We start from the raw sequence: 20087 nt of genomic DNA on the forward strand, positions 1-20087 counted from the left end.
CCAAAGGGCAGACCATTATGAATATATCATATATTAGATATGAACCATGCATTCAAAGTTACAAATAAACATGAATAATAATATGCAGCAATCAAAACTGCTAACAGTTTGCACATATATCTCAGTTTTACACATTCATAGAATATACCATATTTTATTTTAGCAAAAACGTTTTTTTCGCGCACACACACTCACACATACACACACACACACACACTCACACACATATATACATATATATACTGTATATATTCATAATATACTATACATTTAATCGATTTTTTTGTCTTTTCTGGTGAGGTTTTAAGGTATAGGTATTGCTCCCCTGGAATGAATGCCTTTCATTTCTATATTCTATCCCTCTCTTTTTCTCATTTACTTGCAGTCCTGAATCAGTCTCTAAAGCAGTTCATTATCATTGCTATCCCATAGTAACAATATTTAGACTCTTAATATGATAAACCAAATGAAATCTATTTATATGAAGACTTAACTACTTGTACACTTACAATTACAGTGAAAAAGTTCCACAGATCTAAATATTATTCATCTTTGTAAAAACTAAAAAGATTTAATAGTCACATTCTCTCAAATTAACACATGCTTGACACTGAATGACATCATGAATTATAGTGTCAACATGTGCAAGAAAAATATATCAGTTTGAGTTGAATGAAAATAAGTAAAATTGATAATTGTGCAAACAAATGAAGAAGAAAAAATACCTCAGTAAAAATTTATAAGTTAACCCAGCAGTAACAACTACTATAATAAAAACAACAACAATATTGGAATGCTAAATGAGTTACAGGCATAACCTGATGATAAAGCACTAGAATTGAAAGAGGTCGAAGAACCAAAAGATCACCATCACACACAGAGTATTTCAACATGAATCAATAAGAAGTGCGGATGGAATTCTGTTACTCTAGTCATGTTCAAAAAAGGAAATAGAGAGAAAAACGAGGATGTATTGCCTTCTTGTTCCTTTCTCAGTATTGTGAGCGGACCTGGCTTATTTTGCAGCCCTTTCGTGCTCTTATCTCTCCCTTTTATTCTACACCCCACCCCCTTTGTGTAATCCCTCGTCTTCTCCTTCACTCTCCGCCCTCCCCCTTTGAACCCCTCATCACACAGGTGTGGTTCTCCTGTTGAGTGTGTTAGTGTTTGAACTGTCTCCTTTGCCTAATCGATCCAAGGTACCCAGCCCTCGATCCCTCTCCATGGTTGCGGAGGATCCGGCTGACAGTGGTGCCTGCTGGGGGCCAGAGGAAGAAGAGGTATTGAGGGTGGCGTTGGCCGATGCAGCCAGGTTAGACTTAGACAGAGAAGGTAGAGTACCTGTCATAAGAGCGCCCCCACCTTCCTTTGTCGGAAAGTAATTATGCAGCTGGTAGAGTGTTGCACGGTCGACTGTGCCATACATCGGTGGCTTACCTTCCCTACCCAGTGTGTACATTGATATATCGCCCATCCCTCCTCCGGAGGGTGTATGAGGATTGGGAAGCGTGGCTACTGAAAATGGTGGTGGGCCGGCAGCCAGAGGTGGGCCAAAGTTCTTTGGAGCGATGGCTGAGGTGGGGGACTGCTCACGTGAGCGTGTCGGTTCGGCCGTTGAGCGCGAACTGGAGCGGGAGGAGCGTCGACGGAAGCGGTATCCCGGCAAACGTAACACAGCAGAGGTGGTACTGCGGAAGAGGTCTGTGCGTGAGCGACAGCGCAGTTCTTTGTTGCGTTCAATGTAAATGTTGACGGCCAGCACACCCACCACCTCTGCAAGGATGAATGACAAGCCGCCAAAGTAGAAGGACCAGCCGTAGGAGTAATGCCACTTCTTGTCTTCATCCTTTTTGGGAGAGATGTCACTCAGTGCTGCCGAGATGTATACAATGACGCCAATGATGTTGCTCAGCCCTGATCAATGCAAGAAAAGCAAGTTAGATTAGGTTTTTTATACTGCAGGGCTCAACAATAAGGATGGCTTGATGGCCCATGGCTAGTTATGTATTGAACATTATTATAAATTCTGCACATTTAAATGTGATACTGAGGACAAATGATTGATTAATATGGCTAACATAAACAAGGTGTAAACCATAAATGGCATAACAAGAAAATGTAGTTCCATACCTGCAACTACAAACAAAATGCCTGCTCCCAAGATTATGTGTCTTTTTGTCTTATAAAACCGACTAGATGCCACACACACTCCACCTAGCAGCAACAATATGGCACTGAGGATAGGAAATATGCTAGAGGCCCTGACTACACCTAGGAGAAGAAAAGAGAGGCATAAACTGGTACAAAACATATTATGTTTAAATTAACTATTTCCCTTTATTTAGAATGAAAACATTATCTTTTACAATGTAGAAACATGCACAAAAAGACCAGTGACTCACGTAAAAGATACTCTGCTGCATCCTGGTCATAATCGGCATCTTCGGGAAAATGATTAATCTGGGAACACACTCCTCTCTTTAATCCTATGAGAGAGAATGTTTGAGAAATAGATTGAGAGATACTTCAAAAGTGTTACAATAATTTCTAGTTTCCGAACAAACTATCCAAAGTACCCAAATTATTCAACAATATTTCCCCATCCTTTTTCCCCTCATTTCATGTCCTCTCTCTTATATATACTGTATATACACACAGTATAGAGTATATACAGTATATACACATTTCAGTATGGATATGTGAAGCTTAACCTGCTAAAAAAAACATCTTAGACCTTCATGAACTTCCATGCTGTTTTGAGCTGGTCTGGTGCTGGTCTACCTAGCTATTGGACCAGTCGTTGGATATATGCATTTAGAGGAGTATATTTAAAAGATTTTGAGTAATTCTGCTAAGTTAAAGGTGTGATGAATTTATCTCTTGTGTGATATAAACTATCCATTTTAGATAACATGTTAGTCCATTGCCTATGACCAGTGTCTTCTAGTGCTCGCAAACTTAATTTAATGCTAGAGGATGGCAAACGTGATCCCTTGAGCATATTTATCACATCTGTGTGCAAGAAATGTTGTATCATGATTGGAATTCCAGGTTTTAAGCGGTTCTTTCTTGTTTCTTATTATGAATTGAAGAGAATTGTATTTTAAGCATTCACTTTGAGAATGTTTGCGATATTTTACTATTGCAGAACTCAGTTTCAAGGATGAGAATGATGAAGGCATACATTTCCCTTAAAAAGGCTATCCATTTGTGATATTTAAAGCAGAGGACCAAAGTGAGCAATATTACAAGTCAAACTGACTTTGTTTTTGTGTGGTTTGATTATGCAGCAAATGCATCGAAAGCACTGCATGGCACCTTTGACCTGCGATGACTCATTCACATAATCACAGCCATTGACATGAACTCCTCTAGGTTTCTAATGCAAATAGAAAAATACAGCCCATATTTGTTTAAAACATGTCTCTTGAGACTTGGCATGAGCAAGAGATGTGCTCTGTTGAATACTGCTAGGTTAGAAAAACATTGCAGAGCTCAATGGCTAAAAAGATATGGAGGCTGTTCTTCCCACAATGTTTTTGATAGCTTTAATGTAACCCTAAAACTAGCCAATGAAATCGGCTTGTTATGGTTTTGACTTTTGCCCCTTTGTAGCATATATCACCAGCATGTCAAAGCTTACTGTTTTTGTTGCAGCACATGAGATATGTCTCCATGCCTGTAGAAAGGACTGTCAAATATTTGCACTCTTGCAAAACCTGCCTAAGCTTATTGTGGTCATCTTCTTAAGTAATGCAAAAAAAAAAAAAAAAAACATTTTGAAGGGATAGCTCTTCCAATTTGAAAATCTGTCATATCTCTCTAATGATATAATTTGTGCAGAAGTTCAAAGAAAATACACAAGCTGCTCTTTTCCATACAACAAAATTAGACATGACAAATGGCTCTCAAATTCCAAAAGTAGTCCATATAACTCCAAGTAGTGTACTATAGACTTCTGAAGCCATGTGATAGCTTTGTGAAAGAAACGGAACAAAATGTATATAATTACTAATATATATTGTTATTCCCTGAAAATAATAATGTATATTATTAAAACTCTTTTGTGTTCCACTGAAGAAGAAAAAAAGTGGTTCAAACAACATTAGGATGAGTAGATAAACTTATTCATTCAATCATTCAATTCATTTTTGGTTGAACTTTTCCTTTATCTATAGCTTTCTGACAAAAACATTTAGGTAAATCATCTACATAATAATTTCTGTAAAATGCAATGCCATAAAAGGACTGATTTAGTACTATTTAATTAAATTACATTTCATTCATACATTTAAATATTAAACTTAGTGTAAAAAACAGAACAAGACTCCATGTTTTGACTTGTTAGTTGCAACTTTTAAGGACCGGTTCCTGCCATGTTCAGTCAAAATATGCACTGATCAATATGGAGCTGCACATTTTTTTTTATACAAAAATAAATTAGGCCTTTTATGTACAGTATAATGGAAATAAAAAGCCAAAATTGTACAATATTTCCTTCTAGAATATAACTTTCATGAACCTGCACAGGTGGGGACCTCCTTAATGCACCATTTCCCCCTTCACAAACATACAAGGCCCATTCTTCCACCCCCACACTTAAGCACAGCCATTCACTTACCTTCCAGGCAGCAAATCCTCCAGAGGCCAGAGTGGGTGAGGGCTCCAGGATCCTTCTTGTCCTTGTTGTGGGAGTCATCCTGAGAGGAGTTGGCAGTGCTGTTGCAGATAAAGGCCCGAGCGTACAGCCAGTAGTCCGTGCCAATGGCCACGGTCATCAAGGCGAAGGCTGCGAAAGCTCCCACAGTGGTGAGAAGCACCTGAATTCCCCGCTCACACCACACCATGGCTGAACACATGAACAGACAAACACAGATGTAGGGTAAAATCTCAGCAAAGGATAAACAGGCTAGTCTCGCATAGCCAGACAAAACAGCAAATGGTCTGGTCCATTTTGCAGCTTATTCTCACCAAGAACCACTTGCTTAGACATGAAGAGACCATCTGACTAAATCAAGTAACCACTATTTATTTTGACTTTATGCAATTAAGAACAGGCATTATCTAAAATAAAGTACACCACAATAACATGCTGGTGTGAAAAAAATTATTTACAAAGAATTTGCAACAGTGGTTGCATTTACATGCACACCAATACCCTGACTACCAAAAATCTGTTTATTCAAAATATCTGAACGCAAACAAACCGTGATTACATGAGATTTGAAATCATCTGATTATTCTCTGCTTTTGGCGTCAAAATGTAAACTGTCATGCAAACAACATTTGCACACATTTCAGAAGCCAATAAAGATGTTAACATTAGTGCTTTCGACTTAATGCGTTCATTTAATGCAATTCATTACAGCATATGAAAAATAAAGAGTTAAGAAAATGAATCTCTATACGTGTTTTTCAAAGATTAAACTACGCTTAACTTGGCACATCATCATTTAAACACCACTCTTAGGACTAGAGGCACAGAAAACTAGTGAGAGGCGACACAACCAAAGTGACTTACTCAAAAAGCATCCATCTGATGTATGAGAACATAGACTAACAATTAAAAATAGAGCAGAAGGAAGTAGGCCATTAATTGGTTAATGTTCAATGAAATGAACACAATATTTTGACTTTTAAAGACACTTTTTGTATTGTCTAAATATTGCCTATATTGTCTGTTCCAACAATAAATTATATGATATAATGTATTTTAATTGTCTGAATTATAATATTTATATTATACTAATAATTATTATATTGTAAATTACCTTTATTTGGGGGCCTGTCAAGGTAAATATTAATATGTGAGGATTATTTTTATTAATTAATTAGCACATCATGTAATTAATTTGATTACAATTTTTAATCGATTGACCATGATTGCAATGGAAAATCAGGTTAATAGGCAAAAGTCCTATTTTAAAGCTTTAAACCATTTACGATCATGACCCTATAATGGAAAGCTGTTTAAGGCATTTACCTGACCTCACACATTGTTGGTTTAAGCATAGTCTGTGTAAGATTGTGTGGTGTAAGATGTAAATGCCTTAATCTCCATCTCAATCTCTACAAATGTTCGTAATGAAAATGCCAATAATAGCAGGGAATGTAATTAGACTCTGATCAATTGCAATTTCATCCTCAGAAGCACTCATTGTATCAACCCGGTAACTTTACCAGCCCAGAACTTTATCAGACTGATAAAAAGATGTGTCTACCCTTGCTCCAAGAAGTTGTACAAAGTCAGCCAATCAGATTAGAATGGGCAGCGGACAGACTGAGGGGGACTAAATGGGGCTAACAGGGTGTTGTTGAACATGAAATGGATGGAAAAAAGGCTCTACAGTATGAGCAAAGGATGACAAAGTTGAAGAGTGTAACTATGAAAAATAAAAAAGGCAAAAATAAATATTGTAATGGGAGCCCAAAGTTACAGGAAGGTGAGATAGTGAGTGTTAGGTTTATCAAATGTTGAAAGATCAATTGCACATTGCATATTCCGAAGACATTTTGAGCTGTGATGCATTAAGTACAAAAGTCATCAACGTGCCCAAATATAGGTTACTAAGATCTGATCTTAGGGTAGACTTTGTAACTGAGAGTTTGTGAACTACAAGATTGTACTAAATGCAAATCTTTAAGAGTAAGATTATTTTATTGGGAAACAACCAAGACATCATAAGAGTCAGGTACAGTACCTCTATGTGTCATCTTTTGTTTATATAAAATTGAATGAAAAAATTGACTACAGGCACAACACATTAGATGCAGAGGTCAAAGGGTCACATTAGATGCAGATGTCAAAGCTGTTATATGTTTTACACCAAACAACAGTGCTGTTCTTAGTCCCATTGAAAAAATTGTAGCCAAGTAGTTATTATGAACAGTTCGAGACAGCTGTTATCAAGCATTTCTTTGCATGGATAGAGCTTTTATATAGAGTAATTCGAGCATGTAGATCTGGACAAAGATATTTTGGGCTATGGTACATTACTTTCTCTTAGAAGACTAGATTTGTTTGTAATTAATAAAAATAAATATGTCAATTTACTGCAAGTCTAATGCAAAAAGACAGCTGAACCAAAATCAGTCACTTCAGTGAGTTTCAAATAGATCCCAGACAATATAACATAAAAGTACATATTTAAGCAATCAATATTTTATGATAAATAAATACAATTGCTGGAGAAACCAAAAGAATGGTTACAGTAACGATAATACAAATATGATCAGTGCTGGGTAGATTACTTCAAAATTGAAATCCGGTACTGATTACAAATTATATAAAATTTTAAATTTGTATTTTAATTGCAATCAGTAATGCAATATCTTTTTTTTTTAGGTAATCTTATCTGATTGTTTTTGGATTACATTTAGCTTACCTCTGAAATCACATACATTTAAAGGAGCTTTATGTAATATATTTACTGTACTAAAGCATAAAATTATCATAATATTTTATCAGAGATTTAAGAAACATGCTAAGTTGAAATACTGGCTTCTCTGAAAACAATGCTACAGCCAGTATATTTTACTTTGAAATGTCCGTTCCAGGCCGGAATTTCTGTTTGTGTTTTGGCCTGTGTGGTCCCACCCACTGCCCATTTCCCAACAGTATTTAGACACCCCAGGTTGCCAGATTTGACACAAGTAGCTGCAAACACAGCCCGCTACAGCCATGGAAGCCAGCAATACATCTAGCTAACATTGAGAGAGTTATAAAAATATCAAAAAATTTAAATATTGCAAATGTATATATTAACTGATCAACTTACAGTGTAAGGCTCATCGCTTGCCCTTGTCAGTTTGCTCGTTCCTGTTGCGTGTCCAGCGTGAGCTTCGAATCTGGGGAGGAGGGGGTGAGGGAGACAACTCTCTCTCCAATATTTTGAATTTGGACTGCAGTACCCATTTTAAACACTTGATGTCAATGTTACATTTTGCTCCTTTAAGAAGAAATTCCAAAATGTAAGACTTAATTTACTTAATGAATCAAGATATGCAAATTAATACAATTTGTATGTGTTTTACTTGATATTTTTGGCAAAGATAGCAGAAAATGTTGGTGTGAATTATTATTTTAGAGAAGAGGATTTTTAACTAATGTCTTCTAAGATTTTGTCTTGACAGAATCAATAATTAAAGAAGTTAATTTGAAATAATTTAGACAGTATTACACAGCTATACTGTTCATCAGCAGTGTTTGGAAACTTACATAATTATTCATCATGAGAAGGCTTGGTCTTAGTTATATCAGCGGTAGGTTGATTTAGAATTAAAAGTAAAAAGAATTAGGGGATCAGTAATTTATCCTCCCGAGACCCGAGCATAACTGCTGTGTGCATTTTCCATTTCCTTTTTTTGACTTGCAACTAGTAGAACTTAATAAACATGCAAAACAATACAAATAATAAAATAATAATTATGTTCACATATGTGGACACCAGGACTAAATTGTGAAATTCTGAATAATACCAAGCAATAAAAAGATTTTTTTTTTAATACTTTTTTAAATATTTTTTTTTTATTTTGTTTCCAGGAGTGTTGGTCATTCGTGTATTTCAGACATTACAGACATTACAGCTAATTTTCTGTAAAGCTGCTTTGGAACAATGTGTGTTGGGAAAAGCACAAATAAAAAACAATTGATTTGACTTTTGTTATGTATTTTTTTTTACTGTCAACAGAATCTTAATGTTCTCTCTTTGCACTGTCAAACAAACAAGTGATAGTCAGTGCTGAAGCATTTTACAAATCAGAAATTAGCATAATTTATTCTGATACAAGTAATGGGCAACATCATCCAATCACTGCCAACCATGTTAAAATAAAATTATACATTATAAATTCTGAATCTATGTACTGATTGCCATTGTCCCATGTCTGCTAACAATGTTGAGTGGTGCAAACATCATCTGCAGCCTGAAACTGAACTTTTGATAGGAAGATTGTATTGCATGTACTTGGCTTAAAGCTATAGGATGCTCCCTTGCTCCCTAATTAGGGAATTACTTAACCTCCAGTGTGCTGTCTGTCTTCACTTGTCTCAGAACAGTTCAAAATGCACCTTATTTTCATTCTATCTCCATATAAAGCCTCTGAAAGTAAATTTTTTTACTCAATGCGAAAATACACAGAAAATATAGGATTTCTAATGAAGAATTAGCGCTATTGTCCACTATTGAGTACATTGTGCTTTAGGGTTGGGTGATGTCCCCTAAATTGGCAGTTGACGATGTTGACAGTAAAACATCGTGATGGATCGATGATATCGTGGGTGGGTGGGGGATTTATATATATATATATATATATATATATATATATATATATATATATGACAAATTATAATTTCGTTATTTTACTAACCCAACTAATGACTCGTCGGCGCTTTATCAGTAGGTTGCACGACACGTGAAGCATTTTTTTTAGCTTTCACTTAAGAAGAGTTGTGCACTTTTTATTTTAATATATCTCTTTACATACATACTATTTTCCACTTAAAAACTATAATTTCGTTATTTTACTATCCCAACTGACTCATCCGCGCTTTCCAATATGTTGCACGTAAGGGGGAAAAATATTTCTTCCACTTAAGAAGAGTTGTGCACTTAAGCACTTTTTATTTTAATATATCTCTTTACATAGATATTGTTTTTCTACTGAAAAACTATAATTTCGTTATTTTACTAGCCCAACTAATTAGTAGCCTACTCATCCGGGCTTTTTAATATATTGCGCCTAAGAAAAAAAAAGTCGTCTTTGGGCAGCCTTCTTGCGAAGAGAGCAGCCACAGCCACGCTAACTGATGAGCAAAAGGTCGAGGCAGAAATGACCATGTACCTGCAGGAAATGGCCATTGATGGGGAAGAGGACCGGCTGACTTGGTGGAAAACGAACGACAAAAGATTTCCGTTCATGGCAAGATTAGCACGGAAATATCTGTGCATATGTGCTACCAGTAGGCTACTCCATCAGAGCGGGTCTTCAGCACAGCGGGTAGTGTAGTTACTCCAATCCGCAGCTTATTAAAACCAGATAAAGTGAATATGTTGGTATTTCTGGCCAGAAACATCGAAATTTAAACATGGTCTATGGTGAAAGATATTAGAAGACTTTACGCATTTTTCGCCCTCCGTTGCGGAGCTATTCGATTTTGCATATTATTTTTTTAAACGTTCATTTGTGTAGTTCATATGACCACTTTACAATATTTCAATAACATAATTTATTTTGTAGCCTGTGCTGAAGTTAATTGTGCTGCTAATTATAAGTGAAATGTTAATGCCGAGTTTCGGTCTGAGTGTTGTTCCGTTTTCTTGTTCTTCTATGTTTTAATAAATGTGTGTTATTCATATTCACCTTGTTTCTTTCATTTGATTTGACATTATAGATTTATGGCCAAGGAAAGTTTTCTTTAAAAGTATTAACCAGACAAAAGTTATTTGACGTTCGCTGGTCTGGGTTTATCTTAAACTGCCGCTTCAGTGTATACAAGAGCAGGCCTATGTGACAATGAGCAAGATTTTCTGAGACACTACAACTACTAATAATTAGGCTATTTTCTTGTAGCCTACAACATAAAATATTTTAATCTAAATGTACAGTGTAAGACATGTAAGAAAAAGACAAGAAGCTAACAATGTCAAGATCAATATTTGTGTAGCCTGCCTGACACGGTATTTTCACAGACTAACACGTCACGTCTCTGGCATATACTACAGTATTTAAAATAGCATATATGCATTAGTTATATTCTCAATTTAATTTACAGAGCAATCCCTGCAAAGTTTTTAGGTTAACTATAGAAGAGACTAGGATTAGTGAGTCACACTAGCAAGACTCGCAAAAGGGGGCGTGGCATCACGATGGTGACTCTACATCGTGATGTTGGTCAGCCATCACGATGGACGATGATATCGTCCATCGGCACAACCCTATTGTGCTTAGCAGCGTGGTGTTTCGCTATAAACACCGTTGCTCCAAATTTAAAAAAATGGCATATCGTTTGAAACTAGAGACTCTAATCTTTTGACTTAATCAGGTTTCAATGTAAAAACTTTATTAATTTTCTTAACAGATTTAGTTTGTTGGTTCTTTTCCCAAAGACAAACTCTGCTATGATCGTCACCATGCTGTTTTGTCACATTATGTACTTTTGTGCATCACACATTTAACCCTTTACTGACAGTCCAGAGTGCCCTAAACTGAGATCAATCGATTTAAATGAAATGAAATTATGCGTTGCGTATAGTGAAGCCAAAATACAACATCCATGCATGTGGACACGGGGTCACACAAGATTATAAACAATTTACTGCCGTTGCCACAATAATGTGTAATCATATAATCAAAAAGTAACTTTTTTGGGGGGCATGCCCAATTCCCAATGTGCTCTAGATCTTCGTGGTGGCGTAGTGACTCGCCTTAATCCAGGTGGCAGAGGACGAATCTCAGTTGCCTTCGTGTCTGAGACAGTCAATCCATGAATTTTATCACGTGGCTTGTTGAGCGCGTTACCACGGAGACCTAGCGCGTGTGGAGGCTTCATGTTATACTCCACGCATCCACGCACAACTCACCACGCCCCACCGAGATCGAGAACCACATTTTAGCGACCACGAGGAGGTTAACCCAACGTGACTCTACCCAACATAGCAACCGGCCAATTGGTTGCTTAGGAAGCCTGACTGGAGTCACTCAGCACGCCCTAGATACAAACTTATGACTCCAGGTGTGGTAGTCTGCGTCTTTACTTGCTGAGCTACCCAGGCCACTAAAAAGTTACTTTAATCTAATTTTGTAAAATTTTTATTTAATATCATTTCAAGTACTTGATTTTTGTAATCTTATTACACAATCCAGATTACATGTAGTCCGTTACTACCCAGCACTGAATATGTTTAAATGGTGGCCAATATACGGCCACCATTTTTGAGACAATTGCTGCTTTAACTGCTTAAAATAAAAAAATTAACAAATTGCTAATTGAAAAGTGTATCAAGTATTGATTTTGGGTAGGTTTTCCATATGATATTTTCCTTTAAGAGGATATTTGAAATAGACCATTGCAAAAGAACATATGAACTATGAGCAAACCAAATAAAGAAAGTTTTACTGATCAGACAACAGTAAGAGATGTTAACATTTACAGAAAAAGCCGAAAACCATATTGACACACTGGAATACACTAATTTCAATAAACGTCTGATGACAAGCACAAGGCTCGGTGGTCGCTGCACAACACTGGCAGCCATTAATTAGATCTGATTACCTGGAGGAATGTGTCTTCCCTTTCCGTCCATCCCTGCAGCTCTCTGGTCCTTGTCACAGAAAATTGTACCGACCAGAACGTCCAAGCAGCATCCATCGACTGTTATCCCTCTCTCTTTCTTTCCCCCTCCCCTCTTCCACGCTCCCCCCTGCTCACTCTCTCTCTTTCTTTCTCTCTTCTGCCTGTGGGTGGGTGTAGATTTTATAGGTTTTGCTTCTTTTCTCCTCTTAGAGAGATTTCATGGCAGAAATCCTAACGCTTCTTCTGCAAAGAAACAAACAAAAAGAAAAAAGGACTGAAACAGACATTTTTTAGGTTTGTGGTAGAGAAAAGGAGTTTGGATAATGTTTCATTGCTGTTACATTATCATTGTCATTTAAGCAGTATGTTTTACAGGTATTTTGACCAGACTAGCAGTGAAACTAGATGGCTATGTTGCCATACATCTGCTGGAAGAGCTACGGATATACAAAGAAAAAGAGAATAGAGAAGCAAGACGGAGCGTGCACCATTCCGTCACCATGGCAACAGTGCATTCTGAAGTCGAGAACAGAACAGCATGGTGTGTGTGAGTTGGGTGGGGGGTGATGTTGGTGAGTGAGGTGGTGATAGTGGGATTGGGGGGGGTGGTATTCATTATAACATACCTACTGATTTGAGAAACCCTCAACTGTCATGGATGTCGAAAATGCACCTGGCAGGTGGCTTCAAGCAGCGTTCTTTTCTGACTCTGACTATATGGTTATGCGGTAATGACATGCACAGTGAAGACAGCTGATCTGTTCCCCCATTACAAGCTCAGACTCTAATAGGCAGTTAGTTAGAGTTCTGTCTGTTCAGAGTCCTGTCACTCTTGCTCATTCTCAGACAGAGGACCACACAAATGATGAGGTCACAAACACAGGAAGTTATACTTTAGAGTAGGGACACCAAACTCATATAAACACAAAAGAAGATTTTTAGGCAGAATGTTATGGACTGACAGCCTCAGTAACCATTCACTTTCATTGCATAATTTCTTTCTCTCCATGCAATGAAAGAGAACGGTGACTGAGCCTAACATTCTGCCTAACAACACCTTTTGTGTTCAGTGGAAGAAAGTCACACAGGTGGGGTGAACTATCCTATTATGTTATCATTATAAACCATTATAGATTATTTAAATTAAATAATAATGATGATGATGATACAAAAATACAAATAAAATAATATAAATACTAATTATTATAATTTTATTATCATTATCATTATAATTTATTATTATTAAATATTGATAATAGAATAAAAGTGCATGCAGTTTTTCAGTTAAGGCTTCCAGGCACTACACAGTAGGCCATCCTCTGGCCATAAAGTTCGCATGTTAAGGAGAATGGGCCGCACTGAAACATTTAAAATGCATGGCAACATTGTGTGATGTCTGAGTAGCCTATTCAAGCGCCTAGCATTAGGTGGCATTCGCGTCTAAAGTGTGAATGTGAATGAATTAATAAATGGAGAAGCCTCCTATGGACTTGAGCTGGACTTACATTTATAAGGCCATGACAGACGTACATAAACACATGCTATGTATGTGATAAATTCGAGGTATAATGTGTCAACTTTTATCACTGTGCATATATTGGTTGTTGCATAGGTCAGTGCCACTGAAGAGCAACACGTAGCGATATTGCGGTGCTTAATGGAACTTCAGTCGATCGATGATTTGTTGTTTTGGTCTTAAAGGGGATGATACAACATAAAAACCAATGACTGATTTCCGTCAGCCGTCAAAATGATTGACAGACGTCTCTCCGGAGACCGTAACTGGGGTAAATGACCGAAGCATTCACACTGCGCTCGCGCATCGTGCCGTTAAAGACGCTCGTGATCTATATATATATATATATATATATATATATATAATAAAATATATAGTTCCCAATATTCGAACGAAAAACGTATATTTGTATATAAAAACAATATAAACACGTTCGCGTTAAGCGTAAAATAAATAAACGGATTATAAATCGAGCGAAACGGCACGCGTCAAGTAAACAGACCCCAAAACAACCGCCAAATTTCGCTATTGATTACGTGTATTCCATAGATACATTACAACAAGCCGGTTGAAAATGTAACAAAAATGCAAAAAAAAAAACAGTTGTGTTCATATGAATAAACGATGCTGAAGCAGGAATTAGGCTACAGGACTTGCTTAATATTGATCAAAAGACAAATCACAGTTCTCCTGGAACAGGTTTACAGGATCACAGACTAACTAATCGAGAAAAGGTTATGGATTCTGTCAGAGAGAGAACAATAGACTAATTGTACTGTACATGTCCAAATTCAGACTTAAGAGTTTAATGACACATTGTATTGTCTTTCTCAATTATTGGATTGATTGTAACTGATGCTTTCCGTCCACACTATATTCCAACCACTTTTTTACATCTTAACCGTGAAAATTCCACCAAAGATCTAAGGTCAATGGCAAAATCGTTGCCCTACAAAAAAATAAATAGTTTAAGAAGGTGAATCTAAACTGTCTAATGAGGGTAATGACTACTTAATAAGGTAAGCTTGGTTAAAGAGGTGACTGTTTTCAAATTACTGTGTTTTGTAAATGTAGACAATATGTTGGGCTTCAGCTCATTTAAGCCAGGGACATGAGGTCATGAAATGGGTTTTTCAATTACCCATGCAGATGCAAATATCTAGAGAGGTGGCAGATATAATTATGATATATTATACACTCACTGAGAACTTTATTAGGAACACTATGGTCCTTATAAAGTGCCCAACGTGGTCTTCTGCTGTTGTAGCCCATCCATCTCAAGGTTCGACATGTTGTGCATTCTGCTCATCACAATTGCACAGAGTGGTTATCTGAGTTACCGTAACCTTTCCGTCAGCTCGAACCAGTTTGGCCATTCTCTGTTGTCCTCTCACATCAACATGCCGTTTCCATCTGCAGAACTGCCACTTACTGGATGTTTTTGGTTTTTGGTACCATTTGGAGTGAACTTTATGAGACTGTTGTGTGTGAAAATCCCAGGAGATCAGCAGTTACATAAATACTCAAACCAGCCCTTCTGGCACCAACAATTATGCCATGGTCCAAATCACTGAAATCACATTTTTCTTCATTCAAATGGTTGATGTGAATATTAACTGAAGCTCCTGATCCATATCTGCATGATTTTATGCATTGCACTGCTGCCACATGATTGGCTGATTAGATAATTGCATTAATAATTAGGTGTACATGTTCCTAATTAAGTGCTCAGTGAGTGTATAGAATAGCATTTTAAGCTTATAAAAAGATGTTAAATTCTAAAAGAAAATCTGCCGTAGACTTGTCCATAGACAGGGTGTCATCAGATTTAGTGTCTGACACTTCAGCTAATGCTATTTTCTCAAAATAGCAGAATATTGACAGATTAATCAGTCTAACCATAATAATCAGTACATTAAAATCTTTATTGATTAACTTTAGTCACAAAATAAGCGCATAGTGTCAACAAATTTCATGCTGGCAAAACTACACTGACATTTTTTAGATTTTAAAGATTTACTTAATCATACTTCAGTTTTTGCAGGTAATACAAAAACTTTAACTTACAAATCTGGTACATATGGTACTTAAATAAACTTTAAATAAACATTTCATTAGTACATCTCACAATTTCAGCTTTATTTTGTTTGATTATGTATATGACATACAGAAGCCTTCCACATGGTAGCTCTTTGCATGCTATGTAATATTATTGTATAATCTATATAATCTTATGTAAGACTACATCACCTTACATTACTAGCAATTGTAACAAAATACAATGCTACAGACCTCAACACTTGGTGCACCAAATACAATAACGTTAACAATCAACAGATAATTTTGAGTAGAAATTGAACTTCAGACTTCATTAAAAAAGATACCAAACGTAACAACAAAATCAACAATATAAACAGTGTAAATAAACCTGCAAATAAACTGTGCGAGCCCATTAATTATACAAGCCCTGTGCATGATAAGGAAGTTAAGGATGCATTGTAAAGATAAAAAAATCACAAATAGTTTGACTTATAAGCTAGAACATACATTTTAGAATGTTTGAATTGAGTACACGTGTAGAATTAACTTGATATTTTAAAGTTCACACTTTAACTTATTCAATGAAGTATAATTTTCTGCAATATTTACTTTACTACAATATATACACACACACCTACTGTATACGTAGACCCACTAACCTTACTGAAGTTCATATAATTTTACAATTCATCAAACTGACACTTAAAAAAGCATTATATATATATATATATATATATATATATATATATATATATATATATATATATATATATATTAGTTAAACACACACACATATGTATTCATTTTTTAAGTTTCAGTTTGATGAATTGAAATATATGGATTTCAGTAGGCTAGTGGGTCTACGTCTACAGTATGTGTATAATATATATAGATAGATAGATAGATAGATAGATAGATAGATAGATAGATAGATAGATAGATAGATAGATAGATAGATAGATAGATAGATAGATAGATAGATAGATAGATAGATAGATAGATAGATAGTGTATTTTAAGGAGTTCATAAAGACTTCAGTGGTTTAGTGGGTCTACGTTTTGTGGTATACCACTGTGTGATTTAGGCTCATTTTTATGCTTTTGAATATATGCAGTTTCATTTGTTCATGTGCTCATTTGTGCTGGGTTTTTTTTCTTTGAGAGAGAAAGAGTGAGAGGACAAGAGAGACGAATCAGCCACTGTTCGCCCACGCACCTTCAGGTACCGAAGAACCAGTGATTATCACCACTCAGCTACAGTATGTAGTGGCTCAAACATCCCTTTGGCCCGAACACACATCGGGCGATGCATGTATTAGGGACTCTTGCTTCTTGTTCATGTGGGTGTTTATCCTGTCACAGGGTATTTATTTAATTGTTTGCCATAAAAGCAACTCCTCTAGTTCAAGTGATGCTGTAGCAGCAATAATGTGATACAAAAGGAAACACTCCCAAGGTTGAAACATTTGAGTGATGTACTTAATTTATGCTGGGAGATTACTTCAAAGTCTTTCAAGGCCATTCTATCTAAGTTACAGTAAATTGGATTTTGATTCAAGAAATCAGTACTAAACCTGAAGCACATGGCTTGAACATCTGCAAATGTTCAGAATCCCTCATTACTAATACACTGACCCATTCACTCACACTCCTCCGTCATTTACTCATTGCTTCACAACTCCGGTCACTCCAACACAATTCCTGCCCCACAGACACACTTATACAGGTCATCTCATTATACAGAAAACACATATACTGATTGCAGTTTTATTCAAATGCTTAAGATCGATCAAGACAAAAGGACAGCCCACAGGGATTCAGCACCCACCAGAGGCAACATTTCAGCTATAACACTAGCTGTCTATGTGCTCTCTCTGGTGTATTTGCGGTACAAATCTATGTGCCATATTAAAAATGTCTAGGTCTATAATATTCATCTGAACTGTGTTGTCCTGCTAAAAGAATGGTGATTCTTGAGAAGTCTCCAACAGCAGACAGCGTTGACTAAAGTTAACCCTCGTAATCCTCCCCCAGCATAGCTAACTGCAATTCTGTATTGTGTGTCAGCCAGGAGCAGAGACTGAAGTGGACAAGAACAAGGTAGAATGAACATAGACCTTTCATTCAGGGAACCATGAGGTACCAAAAACAGTTGTTCCCCAATCACCTTCCTGACCCTGCAGCATTTTGAGCCTTTCTTTATCCAGTAGCTCTGCTGAAACCAGTGCTTTGACCACAGCATCCATAAAAACAGCTTTAATGCTATTTGGAGTAAACTAGACCTCATGTGTGGTAGTGATAGCCAGTACTGCTGGTCCACCTTCCTGCACACAGCTGCAATACAAAGTCTGTCAACAAACTCAAAACTCATTTACCCACCATAAAAAAGTAATAACTTACATTTATGGTTTAGTCCTTGTTTTATAGCCATTTAGAATGTGCCTTGTACAGGTATAAGTATTTAACTACCAAATATTCTAGTGAACTACCAACCCCACACACAATCCTACTGGTTACCCACACTAGTGTAGAACAAACTGGGCAGAGATACAAATGGTTGCAACCTGCACTGGCAGATTAAACAAGAAGAAATGAAATGGGAGGCAATCGCCAAAATAAACAAGTATCAAACCACAAATCAAAAGAAAGATGTCTTTAAAAGGTGTTGTAGGCACACAACAACCACTCAAGAGCCCCAAAGTGGCCCCAATGTAATAAAGAAAACAACCAAAACCCACAGAAGACGTGGGTGTTCAAAAGGGAGGAAAACTTAAATTACCATATTGCAGGGAGGGAGGGGGATTGAGAAAGATTTGAGAGGATGCAATCAAAGCTAGAGCACAGAGACAGACAGCCACTGCAATGTTCTGGTTATTTTGGCTTCTATCTCATGCTTTTAAAATTTCTCATCTACATCAATGCAGCTGCAAGCAATGAGCACTCAAGCATTTACATTGGTGTAGAAGGAATGGGTGGAGACTAGAGCAATCAAGTGATCAGAAAATAATCAATGGTGCGTTCTATTCAGAAATGATCGTCCCTGAGCCCTATTGACTTTGAAGACTTTATCATCCACTGTGACAGTTTTGGAGGGCTGAAAAGTCAGAAGTATACTCTAGGTTTTTGCAGAACAATAATGGGCATTTCCCAATCAGTGGGCATTTCCAAACCAGGATGGGTGTTCCTCAACTATCCAATGAAAGTAGGGAATCTCAATGTAGTAGGGAAATTGTGTTAAGTCATTGAAAAATGCCCAATTTTGTTCTGCAGAGACACAAGTCTCAAAAAGTGTGTGGCTAAAAAAATAACGGTCGAGGGGAACTCACCATCCATCCATCCATCCATCTTCAACCGCTTATCCGAAGTCGGGTCGCGGGGGCAAAACTTCCCTATCCCGAGCCACATTAACCAGCTCTGACTGGGCGACCCCGAGGCGTTCCCAGGCCAGTGTGGAGATGTAATCTCTCCACCTAGTCCTGGGTCTTCCCCGAGGCCTCCTCCCAGCTGGACGTGCCTGAAACACCTCCCTAGGGAGGCGGCCAGGGGGCATCCTTACCAGATGCCCAAACCACCTCAACTGACTCCTTTCAACGCAAAGGAGCAGCGGTTCTACTCCGAGCTTCTCACGGATGACTGAGCTCCTCACCCTATCTCTAAGGGAGAAGCCCGCCACCCTTCTGAGGAAGCCCATTTCGGCCGCTTGTACTCGCGACCTAGTTCTTTCGGTCATGACCCAGCCTTCATGACCATAGGTGAGGGTAGGAACAAAAATTGACCGGTAGATCGAGAGCTTTGCCTTTCGGCTCAGCTCTCTTTTCGTGACAACGGTGCGATAGAGCGAGTGCAGTACCGCCCCTGCTGCCCCGATTCTCCGGCCAACCTCACGCTCCATTGTCCCCTCACTCGTGAACAAGACCCCGAGGTACTTGAACTCCTTCACTTGGGGCAAAACCTCATTCCCTACCTGGAGTACGCACTCCATCGGTTTCCTGCTGAGAACCTTTTAAGTTATTTTTATTGGAAATTCTGTTTGGAATTACCTTATAGCTAACACGATTGTTTTCCCTTTAAAATGCCCTCTGAAGGCATCATATATGCCATTTGGCCTCTGTTCACAAAACACATCCACAAAACATATTCTCTCAAAATCAGGCCAGCACATAACAGAATAATATTTATAACATAAAAAAGATTTTGTGTTTGCCTATGTGTATTATACTATTATATTTTGTTATAA

At 37.3% G+C, this 20087-nt stretch overlaps 1 protein-coding gene across 1 annotated transcript; it reads right to left on the minus strand.

Annotated features, from left to right (window-relative positions):
• Positions 1-153: 153 nt before the first annotated feature.
• LOC127620124 (voltage-dependent calcium channel gamma-4 subunit-like) lies at positions 154-12393 on the minus strand. Its single transcript, XM_052093228.1, has 5 exons — positions 12275-12393; positions 4622-4849; positions 2403-2486; positions 2131-2271; positions 154-1914 (listed from the first exon to the last, which is right to left on the minus strand). The coding sequence occupies exons 1-5, from the start codon at positions 12303-12305 to the stop codon at positions 1130-1132; spliced, it is 1269 nt and encodes a 422-aa protein (XP_051949188.1). The 5' UTR covers positions 12306-12393; the 3' UTR covers positions 154-1129.
• Between the last annotated feature and the right edge of the window lie 7694 nt (positions 12394-20087).

This window comes from Xyrauchen texanus, chromosome 26 (genome assembly GCF_025860055.1).
Source record: "Xyrauchen texanus isolate HMW12.3.18 chromosome 26, RBS_HiC_50CHRs, whole genome shotgun sequence".
NCBI lineage: Eukaryota > Metazoa > Chordata > Actinopteri > Cypriniformes > Catostomidae > Xyrauchen > Xyrauchen texanus.

Excerpts from the sequence above, each read along its gene's own strand:
- LOC127620124 (XM_052093228.1), bottom strand. The coding sequence starts at position 12,305 with ATGGACGGAAAGGGAAGACACATTCCTCCAG. Across the intron at positions 2,272-2,402 it reads TGCAGCAGAGTATCTTTTAC|GTGTAGTCAGGGCCTCTAGC; the intron begins GTGAGTCACTGG and ends TTCTTCTCCTAG. Across the intron at positions 1,915-2,130 it reads CATTTTGTTTGTAGTTGCAG|GGCTGAGCAACATCATTGGC; the intron begins GTATGGAACTAC and ends TGCATTGATCAG.